The sequence below is a fragment of the Eschscholzia californica genome, unplaced genomic scaffold (assembly GCF_041429995.1).
Source record: "Eschscholzia californica isolate CP2 unplaced genomic scaffold, dmEscCali1.0.p SCAF_144, whole genome shotgun sequence".
NCBI lineage: Eukaryota > Viridiplantae > Streptophyta > Magnoliopsida > Ranunculales > Papaveraceae > Eschscholzia > Eschscholzia californica.
This window is the reverse complement of record NW_028238248.1, coordinates 1-11,433: the sequence shown is the minus strand read 5'-3', so window position 1 is coordinate 11,433 and position 11,433 is coordinate 1. Positions and strand designations below refer to the sequence as shown.

Genomic DNA, 11,433 nt, shown 5'->3' with positions numbered 1-11,433 from the left:
ATCGATTAGAAGATTTAGCTTGTATGAATCGCTATTGGTTTGATACCAGTAATGGAAGCCGTTTCAGTATGTCAAGGATATATATGTATCCACGATTGAGAATAAGTTGATGATAAATTACCTATATATAATGTGTCATATCTAGGATGGTATATGAAGGCAAACAGATATACACACGTGTTGTATTATATTTACATTACTGATACATGATACTGATTCAATGACCTAAGAATCTTCTTAATCTTAGGTCTCATTTTTTATATTTTTTTGGGGGGGGTGAGGGGCTATACTTTATGTATCTATATCCGAATCAAATTGCAAATTGATTAATGAAATTTGATAGAAAAGATAGTAATAGTATATGAATAAATTCATAGTATTGTGTATACCAGATTAAAATGACTAGCATTATTTTTACTGATCGATAAACTCCATATCTGATATCTGTATAAAAGAAAGAAAAAAGGGGGGTAGAAGAATTATTTTTATGGTAAAAAATTCATTAATCTCGGTTATTTCGCAAGAAGCAAAAGAAGAAAACGAAAACAATGGGGTCTGTTGAATTTCAAGTATTCAGCTTCACCAATAAAATACGGAGACTTACTTCACATTTGGAATTGCACAAAAAAGACTATTTATCTCAGAGAGGTCTACGGAAAACTCTGGGAAAACGTCAACGGTTGCTGGCTTATTTGTCAAAGAAAAATAGAATACGTTATAAAGAATTAATTGGTCAGTTGAATATTCGGGAGCCAAAAACTCGTTAAGTTAATTTGAAAATTCATTTTTAATTATTTGATTTTATTAGATCTTGAATTTTGATGAACTTCATTTCGTTTTCAGCAATTCATGGAATAATGAATCGGGGAAAAAACATATGACTGTACCAGCTACAAGAAAAGACCTCATGATAGTCAATATGGGCCCTCACCACCCATCAATGCATGGCGTTCTTCGACTGATCATTACTCTAGATGGTGAAGATGTTATTGACTGTGAACCCATATTGGGTTATTTACACAGAGGGATGGAAAAAATTGCGGAAAACCGAACAATTATACAATATTTACCTTATGTAACGCGTTGGGATTATTTAGCTACTATGTTTACCGAGGCAATAACGGTAAATGGACCAGAACGGTTGGGAAATATTCAAGTCCCTAAAAGAGCCCGCTATATCAGAGTCATTATGCTGGAACTGAGTCGTATAGCTTCTCATTTGTTATGGCTCGGCCCTTTTATGGCGGATATCGGTGCGCAGACTCCTTTCTTCTATATTTTCAGAGAGAGAGAATTGATATATGATCTATTCGAAGCTGCCACAGGTATGCGAATGATGCATAATTATTTCCGTATCGGAGGCGTAGCTGCTGATCTACCTTATGGCTGGATAGATAAATGTTTGGATTTCTGTGATTATTTTTTAACAGGGGTTGCTGAATATCAAAAGCTTATTACGCGCAATCCCATTTTTTTGGAACGAGTTGAAGGAGTGGGTGTTGTTGGAGGAGAGGAAGCAATAAATTGGGGTTTATCAGGACCAATGCTACGAGCTTCCGGAATCCAATGGGATCTTCGTAAAGTTGATCATTATGAGTGTTACGACGAATTTGATTGGGAAGTGCAATGGCAGAAAGAGGGAGATTCATTAGCTCGTTATTTAGTCCGAATCAGTGAAATGACAGAATCCATAAAAATTATTCAACAAGCTCTGGAAGGAATTCCGGGGGGACCCTATGAGAATTTAGAAGTCCGACGCTTTGATAGAGCAAGGGATTCCGACTGGAATGATTTTGAATATCGATTCATTAGTAAAAAACCCTCTCCTACTTTTGAATTGTCGAAACAAGAACTTTATGTGAGAGTGGAAGCCCCAAAAGGCGAATTGGGAATTTATCTGATAGGAGATCAGAGTGTTTTTCCCTGGAGATGGAAAATTCGTCCGCCGGGTTTTATCAATTTGCAAATTCTTCCTCAGCTAGTTAAAAGAATGAAATTGGCTGATATTATGACGATACTAGGTAGTATAGATATCATTATGGGAGAAGTTGATCGTTAAAATGATAATTGATATGACAGAAGTGCAGGCTATCAATTCTTTTTCCAGATTGGAATCCTTAAAAGAGTTTTATGGGCTCATATGGTTGCTTGTCCCTATTTTTACTCCTGTATTGGGAATCACAATAGGGATACTAGTAATTGTGTGGTTAGAAAGAAAAATATCCGCAGGTATACAACAACGTATTGGACCTGAATACGCGGGCCCTTTGGGAATTCTTCAAGCTCTAGCGGATGGGACCAAACTACTTTTCAAAGAGGATCTTCTCCCCTCTAGAGGAGATATTCGTTTATTCAGTCTAGGGCCCTCTATAGCAGTCATATCAATTTTACTAAGTTATTCAGTAATTCCTTTTGGATATCGCCTTGTTCTAGCCGATCTTAGTATAGGTGTTTTTTTATGGATTTCCATTTCAAGTATTGCTCCTATTGGACTTCTTATGTCAGGATATGGATCGAATAATAAATATTCCTTTTTAGGTGGTCTCCGAGCTGCTGCTCAATCCATTAGTTATGAAATACCATTAACTCCATGTGTGTTATCAATATCTCTACGTGCGATTCGTTGGGACATGTACTTTTACCTATTTCTTTCTAGGAAAGAAGTTGAATGTAGGGAATAAAGATCTTCCGTTTTTTATTCATCATTCGGGGTGATGACCTAAACCAGATAGTTATATGAGTGAAAGAAAACTGCTTCTAAATTTGCAGTAAAAAGATTAAGTCTCATTCCCTATGTACAAGAGTTCAGCGGAAATAAACAGTATAAATTACCCCAAGATTGGTTGATTAGTCATCATGATTTGAAGCGGGTAGAAAAGATCAACTGGATGGAGTTTTAACGGTTGTATGTATTGCCATACCGGGGATCAAGCAAAAATGAGTGGACGGTTAGGAACACCAAAATACACAAAGGATTAGTAATGGAGATAATGTAAGTTATCCAAATGGGTATTTCTGCATAAAATAAACGGAATCCTAATGGGGGCTTTAAGTTGGTAGAAATGATCAAGCAGTACTTCCCCACGATCCCGATCCCGAGTATGCTCCTATCCACTAGTTAAAGAAATAACTATCAGGAACGAAGTAATCCTTTATTTTTAGAGCCCTCCTCTCTTTTTCTGAGAAAGAAGAATAGGAACGAAAGAAATAGAATTGCAATAAGAAAATGAAAAATACGAAATATTTTCTATTCTTTCTTTTCTCTATCCATATTCATAGAGATAGACAGGTAGAGTTCTTATCATGATTCATGAGCTAATGTCTAATTCTTTTTTTCGTAATCGAAATAAATGGGTCGAAATATCTATTGTTGATCCAAGGAGTATTTTATTAAAGGATTAAGTAATTTTATTACTGAACAAAGAAAAATAGAAATTTTAAATTATAAAGGATAAGATCAATTCGGAAGCATTTTTTTGGTATTATAGCAGACGGAATTGCATTGGTCTAATTTGGGGCTCTTCGATGCATCTTTACTCTATCTACCCTACTAACATATCGGGATAATACTGAATCAGTCCTTAGATTTATTTATGGCCATCGAGGAGCCGTATGAGGCTGAAGTATCATGTACGGTTCTGGAATAGCGATGAAAGCAGTGATGTTATCACCGACTATGATTATCTAACAGTTCAAGTACAGTTGATATAGTCGAGGCGCAGTCAAAATATGGTTTTTGGGGGTGGAATTTGTGGCGTCAACCTATAGGGTTTACAGTTTTTCTAATTTCTTCCCTAGCAGAATGTGAGAGATTACCTTTTGATTTACCAGAAGCAGAAGAAGAATTAGTAGCAGGTTATCAAACCGAATATTCAGGTATCAAATTTGGTTTATTTTACGTTGCTTCCTATCTAAATCTCCTAGTTTCTTCATTATTTGTAACAGTTCTTTACTTAGGTGGTTGGAATTTCTCTGTTCCGTACATATTTATTCCTGAGCTTTTCGGAATAAACGAAGTGGGTGGGGTTTTTGGAATGACAATTGGTATTTTTATTACATTAGCTAAAGCTTATTTGTTCCTGTTCATTCCTATTACAACAAGATGGACTTTACCTAGGATGAGAATGGACCAACTATTAAATCTTGGGTGGAAATTTCTTTTACCTATTTCTCTAGGTAATCTATTATTGACAACTTCTTTCCAACTCCTTTCACTATAAGGGCATACGAGATTCTATTCCCGATTTATAACTTCTCTCAAACAAGAGAAAGAAACAGCAAATTATTCATAGAAATTCGCCATATGTTCCCTATGGTAACTGGGTTCATGGATTATGGTCAACAAACAGTAAGAGCTGCAAGGTATATCGGTCAAAGTTTCATGATTACCTTATCCCACACGAATCGTTTACCCGTAACTATTCAATATCCTTATGAAAAATTGATCACATCAGAGCGTTTCCGTGGTCGAATTCACTTTGAATTTGATAAATGCATTGCTTGTGAAGTATGTGTTCGTGTCTGCCCTATAGATCTACCCGTTGTTGATTGGAAATTAGAAACCGATATTCGAAAAAAACGATTGCTTAACTATAGTATTGATTTCGGAATCTGTATATTTTGTGGTAACTGCGTTGAGTATTGTCCAACAAACTGTTTATCAATGACTGAAGAATATGAACTTTCTACTTATGATCGTCACGAATTGAATTATAATCAAATAGCTTTGGGTCGGTTACCAATGACAGTAATTGAAGATTACACAATCCAAACCATTATGAACTCTACTCAAATAAAAACAGCCACGGGGAAACCCTTTGATTCAAGAACGATTACCGATTACTAAGATTCCGTTTTGATCTAAAGCTAAAAGAGCGAAGCTTCTTTTATTTTACTCGATGAATAACTAAAAATCCGAACTCTTGATTGATGAGAATGACGGTTTGCTTTGGATTCAAAATCCATTCACATATCCGTGATTATTTCGAAATCTATAAATGTATAAGTAATCTATAAAATAGAATAATATCGAATTTCGAACGACTCTTTCGGACTCTTTCGGATAGATAAATGGAATTAATAACTCTATCTACACCAACTCACACCCCATATAGGATGAAATTCAATAAGTAACTTATCCTAAAAAACGGGGTAACTTCTTTTGTTTTTTTTTTTTTTTCTGATTTGGTCAATAAGATTATGAAACATTTCAACTTATTTATCTCTTTTTACATATAATGGATTTAACTGGACCAATACATGATTTTCTTTTAGTATTTTTGGGATCGGGTCTTATATTAGGGGGTCTAGGAGTGGTATTACTTACCAATACCATTTTTTCTGCCTTTTCATTGGGATTGGTTCTTGTTTGTATATCCTTATTTCATATTCCATCGAATTCCCATTTTGTAGCTGCTGCGCAGCTCCTTATTTATGTGGGAGCCATAAATGTCTTAATCATATTCGCTGTGATGTTCATGAATGACTCAGAATATTACAATGATTTCCATCTTTGGACCGTTGGAGATGGAGTAACTTCACTGGTTTGTACAAGTATTTTTGTTTCACTAATTACTACTATCCTAGATACGTCGTGGTACGGGATTATTTGGACTACAAGATCAAACCAAATTTTGGAACAGGATTTGATAACTAATGGTCAACAAATTGGGATTCATTTATCAACAGATTTTTTTCTTCCATTTGAACTCATTTCTATAATTCTTTTAGTTTCCTTGATAGGTGCAATTGCTATGGCGCGTCAGTAATAAATACCTATAATTATAAATCTAATACCAGTATCTTTCTTTGTTTTGTACTTGTTATATTCGAGTCAATCAAACCGACCAAGGCTTAATTGTTGTTCATATTGAAATGAAATGAATCCAGATTGATGAGGATTTGTTTAATGATGCTTGAACATGAACTTGTTTTGAGTGCCTATTTATTTTCTATCGGTATTTATGGATTGATCACAAGTAGAAATATGGTTAGAGCACTTATGTGTCTTGAGCTTATACTGAATGCCGTTAATATAAATTTCGTAACATTTTCTGATTTATTTGATAGTCGCCAATTAAAAGGCGACATTTTCTCGATTTTTGTTATAGCTATTGCCGCCGCTGAAGCAGCTATTGGACCAGCTATTGTTTCGTCAATTCATCGTAATAGAAAATCAACTCGTATCAATCAATCGAATTTGTTGAATAAATAATGCTAATTATATTAATGTGTTAATCATACAAATAACGAAAAAAAATTCACTAATTCAAATTAGCATCATGTACGGCATAAACAAAGATACGACCATGTTTGCTAAAACGTAATAAATCAAAGTATCTTGGCCCTCTCTCATGAGCAGATCCAGAAGTCGATTTATTAGAAAACAATTCTGGTAAATCATTGATTCGTCTGGTGTCTACAATATCTGATTCAGTTATTATTTGACTAGATCGAAAATTTATGACGTTCAAAAAATGGATAGATCCAATGTCACATTCAGTAAAGATTTATGATACATGTATAGGGTGTACTCAATGTGTCCGAGCCTGCCCCACAGATGTATTAGAAATGATACCTTGGGACGGATGTAAAGCTAAGCAAATTGCTTCTGCTCCAAGAACAGAAGACTGTGTAGGTTGTAAGAGGTGTGAATCCGCTTGTCCAACAGATTTTCTTGAGTGTCCGGGTTTATTTATGGCACGAGACAACTCGCAGCATGGGTCTATCTTATTGATACGTTACAGAAAACTTCACTTGAATCCATTTTTTTTCTCTTTACCGACAAAACTCCGTACTCGATAAAATCTATTATTTCGAGCACGGGGTTTTCTGGTCAAAGTGTATCTTATCTTGTCTTTACCACGAATGATTTTCCTTGGTTAACAATAATTGTTGTTTTGCCGATATCCGCGGGTTTTTCAATTTTATTTCTTCCCCATAAGGGAAATAAGGTAATTCGATGGTATACTATATGTATATGCCTAGTAGAACTTCTTCTAACAACCTATGCATTCTGTTATCATTTCCAATTGGACGATTCATTAATCCAATTAGAACAGGATTATAAATGGATAAATATTTTTAATTTTCACTGGAGGCTAGGAATTGATGGAATTTCCATAGGACCCATTTTACTGACGGGATTCATCACTACTTTAGCTACTTTAGCGGCTCGGCCAGTTACTCGGGATTCGCGATTGTTCCATTTCTTAATGTTAGCAATGTACAGCGGTCAAATAGGATCATTTTCTTCTCGCGATCTTTTACTTTTTTTCATCATGTGGGAGTTAGAATTAATTCCTGTTTACCTACTTCTATCCATGTGGGGGGGGAAGAAACGTTTGTACTCAGCTACAAAGTTTATTTTGTACACTGCTGGGGGTTCTATTTTTCTCTTAATGGGAGTTCTTGGCATGGGTTTATATGGTTCTAATGAACCAACATTAAATTTTGAAACATCAGCTAATCAATCGTATCCTGTAGCATTAGAAATAATATTCTATTTTGGGTTTCTTATTGGTTATGCTGTCAAATCACCGATTATACCTCTACATACATGGTTACCAGATACCCACGGCGAAGCACATTACAGTACATGTATGCTTCTAGCCGGAATCTTATTAAAAATGGGGGCGTATGGATTGGTTCGGATCAATATGGAATTATTACCCCACGCTCATTCTATATTTTCTCCCTGGTTGATGATAGTAGGCACAATGCAAATAATCTATGCAGCTTTAACATCTCCCGGGCAACGCAATTTAAAAAAGAGAATCGCCTATTCCTCGGTATCTCATATGGGTTTTACAATTATAGGAATTGCTTCCATAACCGATACGGGACTCAATGGAGCCATTTTACAAATAATTTCTCATGGATTTATTGGTGCGGCGCTTTTTTTCTTGGCAGGAACGAGTTACGATAGAATACGTCTTGTTTATCTCGACGAAATGGGAGGAATAGCTATCCCAATGCCCAAAATATTTACAATGTTCAGTAGCTTCTCGATGGCCTCTCTTGCATTGCCGGGAATGAGTGGTTTTGTTGCCGAATTGGTAGTATTTTTTGGCATAATTAGCAGCCCAAAATATCTTTTAATGCCAAAAGTTTTTATTACTTTTGTAATGGCAATTGGAATGATATTAACTCCTATTTATTCATTATCTATGTTACGCCAGATGTTCTATGGATACAAGCAATTTAATGCCCCAAACTATTCTTTTTTGGATTCTGGACCACGAGAACTATTTGTTTCGATCTGTATCTTTCTACCCGTAATAGGTATTGGTATTTATCCGGATTTCGTTCTCTCATTATCAGTTGACAAGGTCGAAGCTATTTTATCTAATTACTTTTATAGATAGTTTTCATGAATAAGACATAAAATCAAACAATGTTGTGATTTCAAAAACCGTTCGTTGGCCAATGAAATAAAAATAAGACTTAGTTTTTCCTATTTTAAGTAAAAAAAAAAACGAAGTGAATTCTAATCGGATACGTTTGGCCTTTTGAGAACCATTTGAATCACTACTCGATCCAAATGGTTCTCAAAAACTCAGACAAACTTTCGTTACATATGCTATTCCTATGTATTAGGTCGCTTCTTCAATTAGCTGTTAATGTGAATGAACCATAACTATGTAGCCCTATTCCTAATAGATTGACCCCAAAATAACATATCCAAATTATAAGAAATCCCATAGAAGCCACAATTGCGGAATTCGCACCTTGCAAATTTGGATTTGTTCTAATATGTAAATAAATAGCGAATATAGTCCAAGTAATAAAAGCCCAGGTTTCCTTGGGGTCCCAATTCCAATATGATCCCCATGCCTCGTTAGCCCACACTGCTCCTGAAAGAATACCTTGGTTAAAAAGATAAACCCTAGACTAATCACACGATAACTCCAACGATCCAATTGCTGAATCAATTGATATCTGTGGTAATTTCTAAATGAAAGAAAAGAATTGTTTAGTAAAACATTGGTTCTTTCATTTACATATTGGATCGCACCAAAGGAAAATGGCCCAATTAAAAAATGATTGTTTTTAGTAAAAACCTCTATGCTTTTTCGAAATGTAATGACTAGAAGAGCTACTGATAATAATGATCCACATAAAAGAGCTGCATAGCTCAATAACATCATACTTACATGCATCATTAACCACTGGGATTGGAGAGCAGGTACTAATGTTGTGGATTGATGCATTTCAGTTAAAAAACCCGAAGTAGCAAATCCTTGGGTAAAAATAGCACTTGGGGCGGTTATTGCGCTTAAATTATTTTTATGGTTCTGTATTTTAGGAAACATATGAATAATGGAAAAGCCCCATGAAAGGAACATTAATGATTCATATAAATCACTTAAGGGAAAATGTCCCGAATAAATCCAACGAGTAACTAATAATCCGGTTATACAGAAAAAAGTAGCTATCATGCCTTTTTCTAACGAATCGTATAGTCCTACGATTTCATGGACTAATAAGGTCATCACATAAATCGTAATTACTATTGAAACGATAGAAAAAGAGACGTGAGTTAATATATGTTCTAAAGTCGAAAATATCATAAAAATAAAGGGGGTTCTTTCAATACTGGAATAGAAATGAGGAATTTAATTCATTATAGGATTTATTGTATCTCTTTTAGAAGATGCCGCCACTCGGACTCGAACCGAGATGCTCTAGCACTGCTTCCTAAGAGCAGCGTGTCTACCGATTTCACCATAGCGGCTTGCTAGAAAGCATAATAACCCATTCAGATTAAATCTGCGATATTGTAAGGAGTCAATTCAATGTAATTTTTTTGAAGAAAAAATCAAATCAATGAATAAAGACTCATTGAAATTCCTATTTGAACGTTCAATAATCATTAGTCTTGTGGGAAGGTCTTTGTTTTAAGAACGGACTTTTGCGAGGTTTCAGTTCTCCCGGAATGGATCAGTTGGAACTATATAGTTCGGTTCTTAATCCAGTAAAAAATGTCCTTTATTCATCATTTTTTGACGATTTATTTCTTATTTATCTGATTTCATGGGTCCTAACAAAATTGAAAAAATTAATTTTTTCAATATAAATGAAAAAAAAAAATAGGATTTTTTATGGATCAAAATTTCATCATTAGAGCGAATGGGCTTCTGTAAATATTTTGATAATTTGGTATCAAAACTTTATTAATTATTAATTGTTGAGATTTTAATTATGTACTTAATCCGTCTTAGGGTTTAACAAACCAATTAGGTGGACATATAAATATAAGATAACAAAAGAGTTTTAATCTCTATCGGAATTTTCTCGTACTTCAAAAAGAAAATCTATTTCTAAAGAAAAAATAGAGTTATCAAGATATATATCTATATATAGATATATATCTTGATTGATCCTCAAGTCCAAACATAGGATCCAATCCATATTGGCAATATATAATCCAATAAAATCCTTACAAAAAGAAAAAGAATACTTTTTTTATTTATTGTATTGAGAAAAATGAATCGGCGGAGAAAATGATAATGCCTATCTCACAAAAACCTACTAAAAATAAAAGTTAAACTTTCTATCTTGTGTTTCAGTACTTATTTTTTTTTATATAGCATCATTTTTCGAATCCATCGAGTCCAATAGACAAAAAACTTCTTATTCTATATACCACAATAGGCAGTGCCATTTCATATTGATCAGTTCAAAATATGAGTTAAGTTAATGGGAATCATTTATCTTATAGTATAAATTCAATTAGCAAATTCATTGAGTCATATTGATTCAGATTATTCCAAGGCTTGATTCCTTGTTTGTTGCACAAAAAAGCTTTTTGAATTACCGGTAGAAAGAGATTTCGCTAAAGAAAAAGCTTTTATCGCTGCCCAATATCCTTTTCTTTTCCAAATGTTTTTACGAATACGCTTTTTTGATATAGAAGTACGTTTCTTTGGAACGGCCATTCAAAAATGAAGAGGTTACTTATTGTTATAGTTGGATGTGAAAGACATGTATTGTTCAAAATGAATCATTTTTTTTTTTATTCTTTATCTCTATATTTATTCCTTAGCGGATACACTTTCTTGATAATATACAATATGGATTGGGTATGGATACGTGAGCGTCCCAAAGAGTATCCCTGGGGAAAAATTAATATGTTAGTTTATTTATTTTTCATTTTTCAAAGGAATTATTTTTTGCATTTTAATTACATACACAATACCTGAAGAAAGAATAATTCGTACGTACTGCTTTTATACCCCCATCCCCGTTCGGATCTAGATCTATGTCACTGTCATCGAAATAAAATGGGCTACCATTCATAAGAAAAGAATTCAAAAGGTTTTCAATTCCATTCCTATTTCCGTCTATTTTCGTTTATTATATTTTATTTAATCATTTCATATTAATAATTATTTCATTTCTAATTTAATAAAACTAGAAAAGTTTAAAAAC

The 11,433-nt window shown here is 34.1% G+C and overlaps 1 protein-coding gene across 1 annotated transcript; it reads left to right on the top strand.

Moving 5' to 3' along the window:
• Window positions 1-716: 716 nt before the first annotated feature.
• Window positions 717-8,439, top strand: LOC147561812 (NAD(P)H-quinone oxidoreductase subunit H, chloroplastic). Its single transcript, XM_086657426.1, has 2 exons — window positions 717-2,613; window positions 3,682-8,439. The coding sequence occupies exon 1, from the start codon at window positions 878-880 to the stop codon at window positions 2,057-2,059; it is 1,182 nt and encodes a 393-aa protein (XP_086513552.1). The 5' UTR covers window positions 717-877; the 3' UTR covers window positions 2,060-2,613; window positions 3,682-8,439.
• The last annotated feature ends 2,994 nt before the right edge of the window (window positions 8,440-11,433 follow it).